This window comes from Helicoverpa zea, chromosome 15, assembly GCF_022581195.2.
Source record: "Helicoverpa zea isolate HzStark_Cry1AcR chromosome 15, ilHelZeax1.1, whole genome shotgun sequence".
Classification (NCBI taxonomy): Eukaryota; Metazoa; Arthropoda; class Insecta; order Lepidoptera; family Noctuidae; genus Helicoverpa; species Helicoverpa zea.
The window spans coordinates 11,815,932-11,834,613 of NC_061466.1; the positions used below are offsets into that span (position 1 = coordinate 11,815,932).

The 18,682-nt window shown below is 35.3% G+C and overlaps 1 protein-coding gene across 1 annotated transcript in view; it reads right to left on the reverse strand.

Annotated features, from left to right (window-relative positions):
• Window positions 1-679: 679 nt before the first annotated feature.
• The window catches only part of LOC124636749, a 48,405-nt gene continuing 30,402 nt past the window's right edge, over window positions 680-18,682 (reverse strand). The window contains exons 2-3 of the mRNA XM_047172877.1: window positions 7,027-7,175; window positions 680-4,121 (exon numbers count right to left, since the gene is read on the reverse strand). Coding sequence (XP_047028833.1) covers window positions 3,918-4,121; window positions 7,027-7,175 — 353 coding nt within the window. The 3' untranslated portion in view covers window positions 680-3,917. The remainder of the gene's footprint in view (window positions 4,122-7,026; window positions 7,176-18,682) is intronic.

Consider the following 18,682-nt stretch of genomic DNA (forward strand, 5'->3'; position numbering starts at 1 on the left):
GTGCAGAAATATTCATGCAATATTTACTTTAATACTTTTATTAATATGGCACACTTCTATTTATCATAATCATAAGCAAGGTGACTCAAATATTTTTTATTTGTATGGACGCAGCTTAATATTTTAGTAATAAATTATGTGGGTTACCATTCTTTAAACAATATAAAAAAAAGAGGATTTTAAATATTTCATTGGAGTAAAAGTATATTTGCCAAAGCTTTTTAATACAAATACATAATTATAGTTATCAAAAGTATCAACTATAAGAGAATTTTAGGAATTTTCAATATGGTAGGTATGTTTTCCTAATTTTTATTCTAAGTCATGTTCCCCTAATTTGGTGGTTTATTAATTATGAAATAATATTATTTTGACTTTAATGATTATTATCTATCTACATAAGTATACCAAATAAAATATGAAACCAGACATGGTAAAAAAAACTTTTTATTAAAATTAAGACTCATAGCACAAGCGTGTGACAGATTTTAACAAAATATTAGTTTTAAATAGACAGTATAAATAAATAACAATGATTTTCATACAGTAACAGCGTCTTCCATTAGCTAATTAATTTTAATTATTTCCTACAAATATCTCCCTAAATCTGATCCCGCACTTAGTGAGCTACCCCATACTTATAGACTAACTACATTTCCTACCTACTGACTGAATGCGATGACTGAATGATTCTAATGACGTGAAATCATTGTCAATTCCTTTTATTTTTAATTGTGAATCTTTTTTTATAATGACGGTCATAGTTTTTTCGGATTCTATGGTATTCTACATTTAGCCTAAGACTTTGGAAAACAAAAAAAAAGTATTTATGAATATATTTTTTAAGAAACTAAAATGAGACTATTTCTGAAGAACTAAAGGTTTATTTGATCGACCAAAGCTTTATGTATCAAATTGAGCGCAAGTAATTAGCTTCGCGTAATGAAATATGTAAATTGACTTGAGGACATTATTAAATTATGTCAACGATTATCTCCAGATTATAACTGTACACTTGACTTGGTACATGAGTATTGTAAGGTTTCTAATTATGACAATGCCGGTAAAAAATACAGGAGTCTATTAAATAAAATAATAAAATGGGTAGGAACATTTCATATAATTAAGTACCTACATGGAACTTGACCTTAACTGTCGTGCGTTCTTTTACCTATTTGTACCTAAATCGGGAAAAAATTCAAAAGCTCATCATGATCTCAGAGCTATGAAGGAAAAGTTGTGGCCAATAAGTAGTGACAATCAATAACAGCCTTTTAAAACCGAAACCTTCATAGAAATTGCATTCGTAATTAGTTGCGGGAATTTAACTTTTATTGTCAAGGTTAAATATATTAAAGCTGGCTTGAAGCAATCGGGGTATTACTTGTATATGAGTCTAACACGCGAGGTACAAAAACCACTCGGTCATGCAAGACTAAATTTCATGGCATTATGCTCTTTGGGGGCCTGAAATTATGTTCTTTTTTCAACCGTGTTCAAATATGGCCGCGTTAAGTAATTGTCGTGTAGTGTGTCGTATGCATAATAATGGCGCGAACTAATCGGCCCATCGATGTCTCTGGTAACATTACCATAGTGGAAAAATGGGGCATTTATCTTTTATTTAATATTGTTGAGTGCATTTTACATTTTATCGACACGGATAGGGTTTTATTGCAGTAGGTAGTTTTTATAATTTACAAATCGAATTCTTCCTCTGATTACAGGAATCAATAATAATGATAAGTAGGTATCCAGGAAGGCTGGAGTATGTAATCTGCTGGAGTACAAAGTATGTAATCTCTTAAAAGCATTGTTTCAACCTGAACAGTCTCGAACAATTATTAAACTGACAATGTTGCCATACGCAACATTGCTACATTGTTTTTAATGGGCGTTTGAATAAAGTCTTGCAGAAGGCACTGGCAGTCTACACTCGAGATCCAATGGTTCGCAATCGAGAAACTATCGAGACGGGACTCGATTGAAATGAAATATGAGTTTATTATCCCTTGAATAAAACAGGAGTGTGATAGTGATGCCATCAATCTTATTGTAATCGCACATCGTCATACCCTATGTACAAGTATTTCGATGTTGACGATTTTTTTCATACGGTCCTACTCTGAACATTAATCATGGTAACTATTTTTCATCCCTGACAGGCCTTTTTATTCGTCATCTAGATAAAAACTGAGACACATTTTATTCTCTTGTCATTTTATGTTAAACTTTCGATAAAAATCTGTTTGAATAAGATGAGCGAGCTTTTATTGGGATCATGTCGGTAATATCTAACGTCTATTAGGTTTTTACCAGGGGATTTTACAATAATGTAAATGATTTTCATTAGAGATATTATTTTATAAAACATTACAGTAATAATATCCCTTCATGTAGGTAGGGTCAGTTGTAATGGTAAAGCCACATGTCTCTCTTTGCCCTATGACTTTCAACTTTCCTTTTTTCACAAAAAGCTAGTGTATTAATGTTAAGTTTTCGTGTTACTATGGCCCCTTTCCCAGCCCTGCGTGACGCGTCCAAAACATGTCAATGTTTTCCGACGGAACTTTGTGATTGTGTGGCGTGAGTCGGGGTAAATAAAGTGAATTTTCCAAAGCACTAGCTAGCATGCTAGCCGACATTAAATGGGCCATGCTTTAGCCTCGCACGACTTGCTCCGAAATCCTTAATTCAATTCCTACGTTGCCAACTATTCACGAATACAAAGTATCGTAATATGACCGTCCTACTATATTGTTGCACTAATTAATTTACGCTAATTAGCTGGGGTGCGATTCTGTAGATATTTTTATACATCAATTCCCCCAGGGGTATACTCTTAAGTATAATTTTAATAAGAAACCGACTTTATACGCATTCGACTTCCGAATTAAGCCAGAAATGGGAAAAATTCAAAAATCTTAGTGTAAAACTTTAATTTTAATTCATAATAAACTCTAAGCGTGTAATAAAATTTGCCTCGAGTCTCTCAAGGCACTTTGCTTTTTACCTGAAGTTTTGCTCTTGGAAGCATTTCTTATTAAAATTACTAAAACCAGATTCTTCAAAGAACTTGGTGCTATATATTTCATCCGGTGAGTGATTCACCGCATGGAGTGGGCCAATGAATCACTTCAGTTCCTACAAATAATTTACAGAATCGGACGCCCGATGATATGAAATTTAAAGCTACAATTTCGAAACGTGTCTAGCTAAGTGAAATATTTTAAGAAGTGAAGAAAGACGCATGCTCACAGAATGCGTGAGTCGACTAGAACGTTTTTATTAAGATTTTCTTTTAAATACTGTCTATTTTTACCGTTTAATGGACTTACAATTTACTTATGGACCGGGGAAATAAAGTGTTCTATCTGCAATGTGTCATGACCTACATTTTTTCCTATACATTTTAATTGTTCGACTAAAGTGGCACCATTATTTTTAGTTTAATGTTCTGAAGATGAATAGAATACAAATGAGGTTTTAATAAGGTTTTCTTTACTCTGAATGTTTTTCTCTTCTACCAAAACAACAAGAACGTTTTCCTCTCTAATTGTCTATGACGTAATGTTTCTACTTTTACATTTTCACATTCAACATTGAAATAAAGAAAAACAAAAAAGAACACGACTCTACTCGGTTACATAAAATTGGTCCGAATTTATTCATTTTGTTGTAAACGGAACTAATACAATAATAATCAGAAGAACTCGTGTACTCTGAACATGAAAAAATCATAGTTCTAGTTCTAGAGAAAAGGTCCCGTGAGTGAAGGACATTCTTACTAGGTATAGGCAGATCGTAGTATCATAGAATGTGAGTTTTTGGCATTCAATTTCACGAACTAAAACCTCCTTAGCCAGGCAAATACTCCCTTAAATTTTCAATTGGTTATGGTCTACGCGTTCCGTGTTTCATACGAAGCGCGCGACGGCTACAGCTAGGAGGGAGATTCCTGCTTTGAGTTCGATGGAGGGGCCCTGGTGGGGGGCCGAGGAGTTGCCAGCGAGGATGAGGGCCCGAAGCCGCTGCCTCTCGCGGTATCTGGTGTCTTCTCCTGGGGGGTCGAGGCACTCGAACTCACAGCATCGTGCGCCGACGCGGAAGTTTTTGCAGAACTGTGGAAATGTGAACAAAATGAGTTAGGTAACATCTTGGTGGGAAGATATTACTGAAGTAAAAGGTACCATAGATCCTTCAGGGTGGTATTAATTCCAAAATCAAGTTAATTCTTCGAAATTTGAACATAACAGGTAGGTAAGGAGGTGATAGGTAAGTGACCGTAGATACTGTAATGATGATGTCCAAATTCCTACCAGACATGAAAACATTGACATTCACAAAAGTTCACCAAATAATGTTATTAACCAGAAATACCCTTTACCTTTCAGAAATGTATTATATCCGAATATTTATTTGAAACTTTCACAGCTTAATAACCAGGCATTTCGTGACGGCAATCAATTACGTGTTAGCCACGTGACCAGAGTTGGTTTCACGTAATGACTCATAGGTGCTTATTAGTTATTCGAACCAGCAAGGGCAGATTCATGTCAATAACTGTACTGCGGATAATTGTGGGCTTGCTTGCATTTATTATTAAAAGAAATAGCCTTTGTACTGGTTTGTACTTTCAGTTTCAGTAGACTGCAGTGTGAGCTCAAACTTGAAGTAACTGTATACTTCATCATCCTCCGGGCCTTTTTCCCAACTATGTTGGGGTCGGCTTCCAGTCTGACCAGCTGAGTACCAGTGTTTTACAAGAAGCGACTGCCTATCTGACCTCCTCAACCCAGTTACCCAGGCAACCCGATACCCCTTGGTTAGACTGGCGTCAGACATACTGGCTTCTGACTACCCGTAACGACTGCCAAGGATGTTCAATGACAGCCGGGACCTACAGTTTACCTGTTTACTTAACGTAAAAGTATAAGCATGTTTCAGCACAAAAGATAGTTGGTGGTAGTACCTATCAATGAAATTCATTCTCCGTGGGCCCTCGGAACTTCAGAAAAGCTACACATGAGGGATACATTTTATTGAACCTCCTATTCTGACTTACAAGCAAGGCAATCATTGCAAGGCTTATGTTTTATTTTCAGACTTCTGTTGTGCTATTAGTAGTTTGACCAGTTTTTCTGATCAGTGGCAGAACTTTTTCAAACTCGATCTACAAAATTCTAACCAGGCCTTGATACTTGCTATTGGCTTGGCTGCGGGATTGTTCGAAAGAGTTACCGCGGCCCTGGTACATACTTAAAGGAATACGATCCCATACAGCCATTTTTGGTCGCAGATATGATAAAGATGTAACAAGTCGCAACAGTTTCGTAACTGATACGACACAACGTGACTGTGTAGGGATTAGCTTTTATGAGTTGTAACGGTTCAGTAAAAATGTGACGGAAACTATGTAGATTCAGTAACTTTATGTGGTCGCTGTGTCGATACTTTACAGCTTAATTTGTAACCACACATTTTAGAAACTTTGCGTTTGGTTTGTAACCAGTGTGCAATGTTGACACAATTGTGTTGTAACTGGGTAGTAACATGTGTAGTCGATGTTCCAGAACACTTTAACAATAACTTGCATATATAAAAACATGACGAGAGCCAGTTATTCTCAAACTGTCTATGTTTTCTGCCATTATCAACCATTTAATGAAATTTAAAATGAGTAAACAACCAAAAACCTTACGTAAATTCTGATGGACTTCAACTTTTTACAGAAGAGTAAAAGAAATAAGTACGTCCCAAAATATCTCAAGTGCCTAATTGTACTCGTACACAAGTTTTTTTTTATTATAATACCTAATATTTTTTTCATGATGTGCATTGTTGGTAGGGCACATTGACGGATACCCATTTTATTGAACTTAAAATTTATTATTTTCTAGGCCATTTACAGGAAAACAGTACGGAATTTAGTGGAGGAGCTTAGTGGTATAGTCCCTAGTGCCAAAGTTTCAACTTTCGAGCTCCAAATCGCTGTTTTTTCGTTTTCTCGGCCAAAACAAGACGTCTTCGTCTTTAACTCAAGTACTCGGCACAAGCGATATTAATTCTGATGAGCCTCCTTTGGTTAGAACAATGAAAAAAGGCATCTTGACTTGATAAAAACTTTGGGAAACACTGTAACCAAATATTAAGAGAAACCATCTTAAAAATCTAGTAATTTTGTAACAATTTACCGTAACATGTCGACACGTGTCGACACATTATCGTAACTTTGTGACTAGTTGCGACGAGCATATTTTTCATAACAAACATCAAAAATGTTTTTTCATAGTTCATTATTTATCAATTTTATGAGTAAATCTTGCTAAAATAATTTGTATTAGGATTAAAATATTTGATATTCTATTTAAATGGAAGCTATTAAGCACTCGATGTGCATAATTTTATATTTTTATTTTATTTAACAAAAGTTTTTCTTTCGCCAGAATTATGAAAACATGATATTACGGTGGCGCGTTGGAAATATCAACATATTCAAAGAAATTACACAGTAAACTTTTTTTCCCAATAAGATTTGAGCATTATAAACCATATTAATTAATGAAAACTAAAACTTTGTTAACTTACCTTGAGTTCATCAACTCAAGGTAAGTAAACCATCATTATGGGATTTCTTGTATTTTGTATTCGTCGTGTCACTCACGCACGAGCCAACGAAATTGATCGAACGAATGAATGATTGAATGATTAGTGCCAACTCTGGTTAAAATATGGTAGCAATGTTACGACACGGCGACGTAAATTAGAAACCAAATGTTACTTGTTTATTGTGTCGAGATCTTCCCCATTTTTAGTTGCAGCGACGGCGCTAACACGGAACGTCGACGAGATTATGTTTCGAGATAGATCAGTGTCGACGCTAAGTGTCGAAACGGTTACGTTATGTTCGCAAAAATGGTTATATGGGATGGGTTTTAGTCAGTCTGACACTCCCTCACTGCTGCTAATCAGCGGAAGGAGTCATATTTGATGATTTCCCATCAGAAAAAAGGTTTTAATACTTACATAAGGCGGATCACAGTAAATAGCCTTGCACCACATAGGCTCAGAGTGGTAGCACACGCAGAGGGAACATACTCCCGGCCCCGGCACGTACAGCAGACCGTGGGGTACCGACTTCCCTTCCCAGTCGATGCATTCTTCTTCTACGCATGCTGGGGACAAAGAATTTAGTTAGAAGTGGTACTTTTGAATGCGAGACACAGACAAAAATAATTTGGTCTGTCGGAAAATTGTACTTTTTTCCAAGGTATACCATGTCATGCCATGTTAAAAAGGGAGTGTATAAGGGCAGTACATTTAATAAGGGGGTATATAAGGGTACTATATAAGGCGGTATATAAAGGCAGTACATAAGGCGGTATATAAGGGCAGTACATAAGGGGGTATATAAGGGCAGTATATTAGGCGGTATATAAAGGCTGTACATAAGGCGGTATATAAGGGCAGTATATTAGGCGGTATATAAGGGTAGTACATAAGGGGGTATATAAGGGCAGTATATTAAGCGGTATATAAGGGCAGTAGATAAGGCGGTATATAAGGGCAGTATATTAGGCGGTATATAAGGGCAGTACATATGGCGGTATATAAGGGCAGTATATTAGAAAGAGTATAAAGGCAGTACACACGGGGGTATATCGGGTGTGTCGTACCTAATAAACATGTAAATAATATTGAATTAATGTACCTATGTGAATACCTAGTTAAAACTATCTAATCTGGGAAAAAATCATAATTACCATGATTGTTTTTCGACACAAAACAGGCCGCACATGGTCAAAAACATCGCTATATATGAGAAAAAACTTTTTACAAAAAAATAAAACCGACTCCCAAAAACACTGAAAAGCAAAAAAAAACTATTCTTTTGCTTAGTTTATAATAGTTTTTTTTTGCTTTTCAGTGTTTTTGGGAGTCGGTTTTATTTTTTTGTAAAAAGTTTTTTATTTTTAGCTTTTCAGTGACAAGCATAGTTGTCACTATCCGCATGTCATATCCGCAGTGGAAAGTTCTCATCAATACGAACAATATAAGCCCAAGCACGAGGTAGTTTACATATTCAATTGTCGAGTTCCCTCCACCTTCGCTGGTCTCCATCATCAGGTCAGCTTCAAACCTTCACTGTTGCAAAGGTCTCGTCAATACGAACAAAATAAGCCCAAACACGAGGTAGTTTTTTACACATTCATTGTTCAAGTTCCCTCGACCTTCTCTGGTCTTCATCATCAGGTCAGCTCCAAGCCTTCACCATTGCATAGTGTTATCAGACATGCGCCTTAGTGTCAAGTTTTTACCCTACGTATGCCTACGATTTTCGAAAGTTGCCCTCGATTTCTCAGGGTTTCCATCATCAGATCCTGACCTGGTGACTATGGGACCACCTGGGAGGTAAACCCTATCAAACAAAAAAAAATTTTTGCAAATCGGTCGAGGCGTCTCTGAGTAATCGGTGAACATACATAAAAAATAATAAAAAAAAAAAAGATCCCGACGAATTGAGAACCTCCTCCTTTTTGGGAAGTCGGTTAATAAAATAATTGAATATCCAAAGTGCTAACTACCCAGACTTCCTGGCTAACATATAAGGGCAGTACATAAGGCGGTATATAAGGGCAGTACATAAGGCGGTATATAAGGGCAGTACATAAGGCGGTAAATAAGGGCAGTACATAAGGCGGTATATAAGGGCAGTACATAAGGCGGTATATAAGGGCAGTACATAAGGCGGTATATAAGGGCAGTATATTAGGCGGTATATAAGGGCAGTACATAAGTTTTTATATAAGGGCAGTACATAAGGCGGTATATAAGGGCAGTACATAAGGCGGTATATAAGGGCAGTACATAAGGCGGTATATAAGGGCAGTACATAAGGCGGTATATAAGGGCAGTACATAAGGCGGTATATAAGGGTAGTATATTAGGCGGTATATAAGGGCAGTACATATGGCGGTATATAAGGGCAGTATATTAGAAAGAGTATAAAGGCAGTACACACGGGGGTATATCGGGTGTGTCGTACCTAATAAACATGTAAATAATATTGAATTAATGTACCTATGTGAATACCTAGTTAAAACTATCTAATCTGGGAAAAAATCATAATTACCATGATTGTTTTTCGACACAAAACAGGCCGCACATGGTCAAAAACATCGCTATATATGAGAATAAAATAATTGAATATCCAAAGTGGCTACCCAGACTTCCTGGCTAACCAATGCTCTTACATTGAATCCGGCTGCAAATCGGATTCATCAAGCCATTAGGAGGAATCGATTCAATCGCGAGGTGCTAACATCTAGAAAACTTCTATTGCTAATGGTTTTCTTTAGCTTTACAGTGATAAATAGTTCTTAAATTCTTATATGCTTTTTTTATTAAGATGAAGAGTTTATTTCTTAACTTGAAAACTCTAATCAGGAATTACTTACTGGCATAGTTAAAAAAAATCTTCAGTGTTAGAGAGCCCCTATTATCGAAGGAGGCTATAATGTAATATTTGAAACAGGAGTGAATCCGCTGACAGAAGCTAGTTGGAAAGTTAAAGATACCTTTTTACAGCCAATATTATATAGTAGCTAAGGTTTATATAGCATAGCGACTGACAAAGACCACCTATTATTTTAAAAATAATTTCTATTTCCATCAAGCTTCATAGTCGCGTGCACAAGACAAATCAAAGGTTGCATATTTTATCGATATCGATCAACACAACACTAAGTTTGTAGTAGTCACGATTTTATTGCATTTACATTGACATTGGTTTGGCGTAAACATTGTGGAATTAACCTTCTCGTGTTGAACTGGGTTACTGGTTATTGCTAATGTGTATTTGATTTGAAAAAAATGAAAGTCGATGTTGTATGGGCAGCCCTAGTTTTTGTTCGTGACGTCACTAAAATTGCATGGTATTGAATATTCAAGGATATTATTGCTATTGTTTTTTTTTTGTATCAACATTTCTTATATGAATCTAAGTTTTAGTTCATGAAACTTTGCAAACTCCTTAGGCTCCCGACTTATACACTTGTGGATTTTATCGCTCGTGTCATTTCGCGCGTAACTTGCTTTTGAAGCTGAAATTGACACAAAAAAACTTATTTTTCCTTTACATCTGTAGGAAATTAAAAGTTAGCGAGTCAGTCAGTGTACCAACCATTAAAAAGCCTTTTCGAATTTTGTTATAATTAGCCAAAGGGTTCAGATACACAAAATATGTAGATGCGGTCTAGAAAACAACAAACCCTAATTTGATTACGGTCAGAGTTCAGGACCCTTTCGTCAGACCTTCGCAAATAAAACCTGATTACTAAATAAGTCCTTTGTTTTAGCGATTTTATTTTTGTATCTACTTAACATGACCGTATTCGTAATATGGTCTAAAATTAGCAAAAAAAGTTTTTACATAAACTTTTAAAAGTTTCTTTTTTAATTTCTTAAGGATGAAACGCAGCTTAGTCTAAGTGTCAATTCTCCCGCGCGAATATAAAAATTGATTATTAATTATCTTCTCCACGATTACAGAGAAATAAGCAATTCTCATTGAAGTTTGACCTACACAAAAGAACATTAGAATAGTAGCCTATAAAAGCATAGTTATTTCTGCTGACTAAAATGAAGATAGCAGTAAAACTATTACTGGAACGTCTGGAACTTGCCAGACATTTATTTTCTATTTCTGAGATAGTCCGATGACGGCCGAAATTTTTATTTCTCTCCCGCTTTGTTGAACTTGGCGTTTTCACAATTACCAGACGACAGATGCCTTCAGACAAAATACAGCAAAAATACGCGATTCGAAATGTCTTATTTAGATGTGGTAAAAGATCGTTGAAAAACCAAACGTTTACCGTATACTGCCGTATTGTGTATAACAGTAAACTCGGTTTTTATAATAGGAATTATGACGCGAAGTATAAACCCATAGCTTCCATTCCAGTTGGCCATCCAAATAAAATGGACTTGTTCTGCAGATAAACAATAAAACTTTACTTCAATGTTATTAGGCCAATTTTAACGCAAGTTTTACCCAATTCCGTAACAACTAGGTACTGACTCAAGTTTGCAGTAAAAATAAATAAGCTGTTCCTATACATACGAAAATATGAATTGTAGATGTTCGCTCTTGAATAAAATTGTATTTTAAATCTCCCACGGGACGTCGTTGGGAGTTTTCAGAAACGTGGGTGCTTTCTAAAGAAATATGACTAAATAGGAACTAGGGAAATGAGGAGGTACCTCGAGGTATTGTAGGCAGCCTGCCTGTACAAAAAAGTCCAATTAAAACTTGTTTGTGCGGTTACTAGACTATGATAAAGAGTTCGCTCGCAGACAGAATAGACATTTCCTTTGCTTGTGGAACGTCTCGTTGTTTTCGCGCGCTAATCACCCGCGCTTTTTTCATCATATTTATAAATATCCGCCGCTCGTAATAATATCAATTCATAACACTTATTACGACAGCCACCGCGACTACGATTTAGAGTAAACAATATTTCGTGTCTAATTTTTGTAAATTATATTTTTGATCGAACACCTGGGGCCCGATTCTCCTAATTTTACTTAAGCGACATACGATTCATGTTCGACTCGATTCGACTGAGATCCAATCCCGACTCGATTACGATTGAAGCGTATGTGGCATTCCGCTATTTTTTCTTTGAAATAAACGTTTTTATCCTTTTCTGTCATTCAATAATGTATCATTTTGTCTGCAAATGATTTACGATTGCAAAATGATTGTACAGCAAACTACCGTATAGACCAAAATCACCAAAATAGCAGACCAATCGCACACCAATCAAATGTCAATCGAATACGATTGGTCTTATATTAGTAGCAGAATGCCCGATATGGTTAAAACTGCTATTGCGATCATATTGCGATTCGATTTCTATTCGATTTTGACATTATTAACTTTTTAGTTTTATTTCAATTATTATATAAATAGTGAAAGCTTTTCACGTTTATCACGGAGAGAATACCTAATGCAAATAACGAGATGATTAAATTATAAATATAAAAACATGAAAATTGAGTAGGTATTGTCCATGAATAGATTGTCTGACGCACACAATATCTCGGTAAGTACCTATATACGTAAATAGCATGCAATCATTTTAAGACTATGTATTCAGAATTCTCTTAACAGAAAGAAAACCATTTTTAAACTCTTTAATTCTATACTTACTTTAACAATCCGTATTCGAATATACCTATTATAAATATTTTTTCTTAAATATTTAGTCAACTAAACAAATGTTTTGCGTTTGCATTATAACAAAAATAGTTATTAAGCTCCTTTTTAAACCTACTACACCTACAATAATTTTAATAAAACGCCACAAATACAAACAAATGAGTACCGTTCAGAAACACAAACACAGTATTATAACTAGACATCGGATTATATGCACTATCAAAATGCCAAAATATGCATGCAAATATGCACTAAAAAAGAGCGAAATATGCACAAAATATGCACAATTAAAAAACCACTATTAGAATTAACTTTTATTTTCAGAACATATATTTAAATATACATAGAGGTAGGTACTATTAGTTGTAATTCTTGTGACAATATACAATTACATATTTTTCAAGGTTTTCTGCCGCAAATTTGTGACGTTTGTCACTTAAAATTAATTTATAGGCTGAAAATGACCTTTCGACGTCAACTGACGTTACCGGACAGAACTTGAAATTTGGCGCCATTTCTGCCGAGATATACTCTTTGGCGAAAGCGCACTGAGGAGAGCGTACTAAATTATTATTATACTCTTTGGCGTAGTACAACACGTCTATCACGTATAAATACTGAAATATGCACTATCAATGAAAAAGTACCAAAATATGCAATAACGCTAAAATAATAGCATAATATGCATTTGCATATGCAAACATGCAAATGCATATAATCCGATGTCTAATTATAACATAATCTGTTTAAGAACATCCCCTACGTTGGGCCGCATTGCAGTGAAAGCTCGCACAAGTTCACTCTCTGTATTGTATGGAATTAGGCGGTATTAACACTGGATTTGGGTTATTAAAAATGTTGTTTTATTTTGTGAAATATGTTAATTAGTGTAATTTATTAAGAATTGAATATTATAAAATGTTTTATTTTGAAATGGTTCATATAGGTAAGTACAGAACAGAACTTGCTCTCCAAATGAAAAATTTTAGGATACCTATGTTTTGTTATTGTGTATATTTTATGGTTCTGTAATCTAAAGAATGTTTTCACTTTTAATTTGCAAAAACTTTTTTCTTCGAAAATGGTATCAATGAAACTAACCCAAACGATGTATATTTTAATGTAAAAAATATGTAGGTATGTGTTACAGTAAAACCTCGAACTATGGTAAATCTTTTACACTATTACCTACTTATACAACATGTAACGTAATTAACGCACACCCTCAAACACCCCAATTAGAATATTATGTTATAATCATAATACATACACTGAATTTTTAATTTAACATGTATATGCATTGTTATTTACTAAATTAGTTATACCAATTCTTGGAGAACTTTTTGGTCATACTACTACGCACGCAAATATCGCGCCGCGCGCCGCTCGACTCGACACAACATAGCGAAACTACGGAAAAAGCCGACAATACACGAAGTCTTATTACTTTGAGTTACGGTCTATTTGAATTTGTTTTGACTGTACAGGGTTAATATGCCAATAATTTCCGTAGTTTTAATTATTTTTGGTATAAAAAATTACCTATATTAAAAATGATATAAATCGATTCAGTAAACGATTCTGAACAAACTAATTTCAGGATGTGCGTTAATTAAGTTACATGTTGTATGTATTTTTAACCGACTCGTATCTGTTTTATGTACAACAGTGCAAAAAAGAATCTATAATGACAACGTCGACTTTATGATTACAAGGCTCTGTACACAAAGGCGTATTTACCGCATTAAACCCAATTTAAACCGCCTCAAGTCGTGGGTAAAAGCTATAGTCGTTTATAATATTACTGTGTGTACTTACTTCTAGATTTAGGAGCTTCGACGACAATTAAGGTCAAGTTTCACTGCGTCATAACGTCTGCTAAATGTTTTACCAAGGATTTTCTTTTGAACTTAATGGTTTTTAAACATACAGCGAAATAGAAAACGGCATAAATAGTTGTGCAATCCTACCGCAATATGTATGACAATAACATGTCTGATATAAAATTATATCATCTCCAATCTTTCTCAAACTTATTGCAAAAAGAGTCAGTTTTTCTTACTTTTTATCAACCATATCACATCATCTCCCGAGCCTTTTGCACACCTACTAACTAATATTTTTTCTCTTTTCATCAATTTAAAGTAGCTACTAGTATCTCGTATTTCCTTAACCAAGACAACTATCGAAAATGTAAAACGGTTCCCGTTAATAGCAATTTTCAAGCTATTGATGGGGAATTTCCCAACAATGTTCAGTTGGAATAATCTAATAGCCTGAGGTCATAGATTAGGGCAAATGTCACTACCTCCCTCACCGTTAATTGCAGAGAATTCCCGGAGTAAGGAAAGAGCGGAGATGCCATAATGCAGGTCAGGCGCCTTGTTCTAGGTCAAATACTTACGGTGAGCATGACCAAAAGTATTAGTTACGAGTGAACTAACGAGGCTTTCTGGTTCTTTGAGACACCTATCAATGGTTTTTGGTATTAAAAAAATGATAGGGTTGAAAGAAGGCGTATAAGGGCGAAGACAGTAACGTCCCTCGTCTCCCGCACACCTGCATTTTGGCGCACTACTTTCTTAGTAGATTTTCCGTTATGACACCTCCGCTTGTTATTTTGTCCTCCATGAGAGAATTACTCACGTGTTATTCGACTAATCCTATTTAATTTGTCAATACGAATGTTTGTGGATATAGGTACCTATGTAATGTTTGAATGAAGATCTTTACAAGGTTGTAAGAGTCTGAATGAAAAATGTGGAAATGATAGAAAATTGTATTCAAGAAATTACAAAAAGTTTTTTGTTGATTTTTTTCATATAGGCACATTTTATTCAAATATAGCCATCAATAAAAAATAAGGTGGTAACCCAGTTAACTATAGCTAATGATCTTGCTAAATCTAATGATAGATCCACAATCGTTCTTCAAAACTTCAAACGCACGTGCAAAAAACTTTACTACCGCACGTCATTCAGTCTTCAAAAGTCATTCTCACAACACAGACGTATTCACAAACAAAATAAATATAAAAATCCTATTTTATTCGTCGATCAAAGCTAATGGCGTCATCCCGAGCTGTGATGTAATGGCCAGTAAAACTACGATGTTCACACGATATGTCCAACGGACTGTTTCGATATCTTTACGATAAATGCTTTTTATTGCCAGTATAGTTTTTGGACGTAATGACAGCGTGAAGGTTGGACCATGAAGATTTGTCGTAAATCTGCGGTCTTTTTCCCGTTCTTGTAGAAATGGTGTGTATACCGTATGCTGCTATCTATAAAAATGTCTAAAAGGGTTTCAGGGTTCTAGCTATGTCTAGTGTCGAATGAAATTTTATTTAAAACGAGCCAGTTGCTTTGTCAAGAAAGTGTACAAAAATAACAGCCAGAATATTTCTATGTTTTCTATGGTTGAAAATTTTCTTATTGATTGGCCAGAATTTTAATAAGTTTAAAAACATATAACGATTGTTTGGTTTAATAAACGTATACGCAGGTAAAAGCTAGTTAAAAAATGCGTCAATATATGACTGCAGAAAATATTATTATGTACTGAAATAGCAAGTCACGCAATCATATTAGTTGTAATTTCCGTGTTGCGTCCAAAGAATCTATTAAATAAGTGCTTTTTATTTTTAATATATACTGTATAATAAAACTGTTCAAAACGTGCCAAGAGCTATTAAAAATGATATATTGTTGGGAACCAAAATGTAGTTACGTAGATGTAATCGACAAGCTACGGTCTGCGGTTTATCCCATTCATCTTATAATCATGCCCACTTTGTACGTCTTAAGGCGAGATTCCAGTGTAACTTTTCTTTTGTTTTGATCGTCATAATATTGAGATTTTAATAGCCCTAAACCTATTCCAAAATTGGGCTATTAATAGCCAAATGGATGCAATTAAATGATGTGATTGAATGGTAGTTAATTAAAAACGCAGAAGTTAATTTTCTTTATCTGACAGTTTTTTCTTCTCAATATCATATCGTCATTGTCGATTTCTCGCTTAAATAAAATTATGATACTATAGGCTATTTATGATAAGGGCGATAATAAACGCTACAGCATGATGTTTTAAATTTATTCCACGTTTATTGAATAATTAACAAATTACCCAAATTAATACATTTAAAACAAACCCTTCAGCTATATTCTATTACGAGTAGTACGAAGGTTAATCTGTTGTCACAAAGCCTTGTTAAATTTTAAACAATAACATTGGTTTGACGCAGGTCCTGTTGTGGCTGACATGTCATATTTCTGAGAGGAATTTCAATATTCCATTCGTTTTCACTGAAATTAATAACGAATTTCGCTTTGTAAAGCTCGGCTGTAATTTATGTTGTTTTACTGGTGTTTCGTATATACATGCAAATTCCGAACTTGATCAAATCTTTTTGGAAAAAATATTTTGTTTTTGCAGACTCAAAAATTGCAGACAGAAGCTTAGGGGTCCATTCGAAAATATAAACTATATCTTAATATAAGACCTTATAAATAAGTTGTAGTAATTCTTTCTATTCATATTATTTTTTGAGGCTCGGTATCCGCTTTTACAATAAACTACCTCTAACTTTACTACAATTACCGTTTCATGCATTTAAATTACAAGTAAAGTCAATTCTTTCAAAGAAGGCTTATTATAGCATTAATGATTATTTAAATGATAGGAATAGTTGGTCGCTAAGTTGAACGCAAGGCAGCTCATTCTTGTTATCGCTATAACTAAATCTTAAACTTATTATGATTATTTTTTACATTGATTGACATTACTTCAGACATTAATTCTGATTTTTTCTTTTTTTAATTACTTTGGGAACTTCTGTTAAATTTTACTTAGCGTTGTTGCTTTATGGCTTGCTAGTACTGCAGTACTTCTTACATGTTCTACTTTTGTTGAATAGCTGCAAGCACGTCATGCTCCCTTAGACGGTATGGCCAGCGGTAGCGTTGGGGGTCGGGTTGTCCCCTTCCCTCAAAAATGTGCGAAGGGGGCGATGGCTGATCCTCGCGTTATACTCGTGAACGGGTGCTGCTGGCGGTACCAGGTCGTGTTGGTAGCTGTTGACACTATTAATAATAGTATGATTTTCTATTAGCTTTTTTTGGAGAAAATAATAATACTGTAGTCCTAGCAGGTACACCTTGTTTGTGTTGTACAGCTACAACATAACCATCTGCGCATGTGGGTGGGCACGCCGATTTTATGCTTATGTTAAAAATACATTTTTATTTCAGTAACAGGAGGCTTTAGATACAGTTAATAGACTATAAGTAATGCTTGAGTGCTTAGTATTTATGGGTATAAATCTGTGTGCTAGCCTACTTGTGTTAAGTTTGTATTGTTTTTTCTTTCCTAATTTTATATAATGGTTATCATGTGATAATGATATTTTTATTTGACTTGTTTTGTATACATTCTGGTTCTTCAAACCTTACAGACAGACATGTGTTGCTGGGGAGTTTGTTGCGCCACTTCTTCTTCCCAGCAAAAACACATAGGAAGTGGTGAAGGGCGGGCGTTTTGGGGGCTGTCTTTTGTTTTTGACGTTCGAAAAGTGCTGATTTATCAGCCTAATTTGAATAAACGATTTTGAGTTTGAGTTTGAGTTTGAGTTTGAGTTTTGCGGTAAAGAGCAAAAAACTTTCGCTCATCCATTCAAACTGTCACATTTATGATATTACTTAGGATACAATATTTATGTACATATAAATAATACTATACTATAAGTCGTGGTGGCCTAGTGAGTAAAAGACCAACCTCTCAAGTATGAGGGCGCGGGTTCGATCCCAGGTCAGGCAAGTACCAATGCAACTTTTCTAAGTTGTGTGTACTTTCTAAGTATATCTTAGACACCATTGACTGTGTTTCGGATGGCACGTTAAACTGTAGGTCCCGGCTGTCATTAAACATCCTTGGCAGTCGTTACGGGTAGTCAGAAGCCAGTAAGTCTGACACCAGTCTAACCAAGGGGTATCGGGTTGCCCGGGTAACTGGGTTGAGGAGGTCAGATAGGCAGTCGCTTCTTGTAAAGCACTGGTACTCAGCTGAATCCGGTTAGACTGGAAGCCGACCCCAACATGATTGGGAAAAGGCTCGGAGGATGGATGATAAATAATACTATACATATATCACAGCCACATTCATAGAGTGCGTGCTCCCACACTAAAAATAGCACTAAAATGGCGCATCATATAAACGTTCTTTACACAGGTAATCGCCGAAGCGTCCGCGTTCGTTCTGAATAAAACAATGGGGTACGACTATAATAGTATTCGGACTCGAACAGTGAATTCTCCTACCCTCTGTAATGGCTTTTCCAGGTACGTATTGTACTAAGTTATTGATGACAGGGAAGAAGTTTACATGGCCTGAGTTAGGAGATTAAAGCGCTTTACGTGCCTATATGTGGAGTGAGGCAGCATTTTAGCGGCCCAT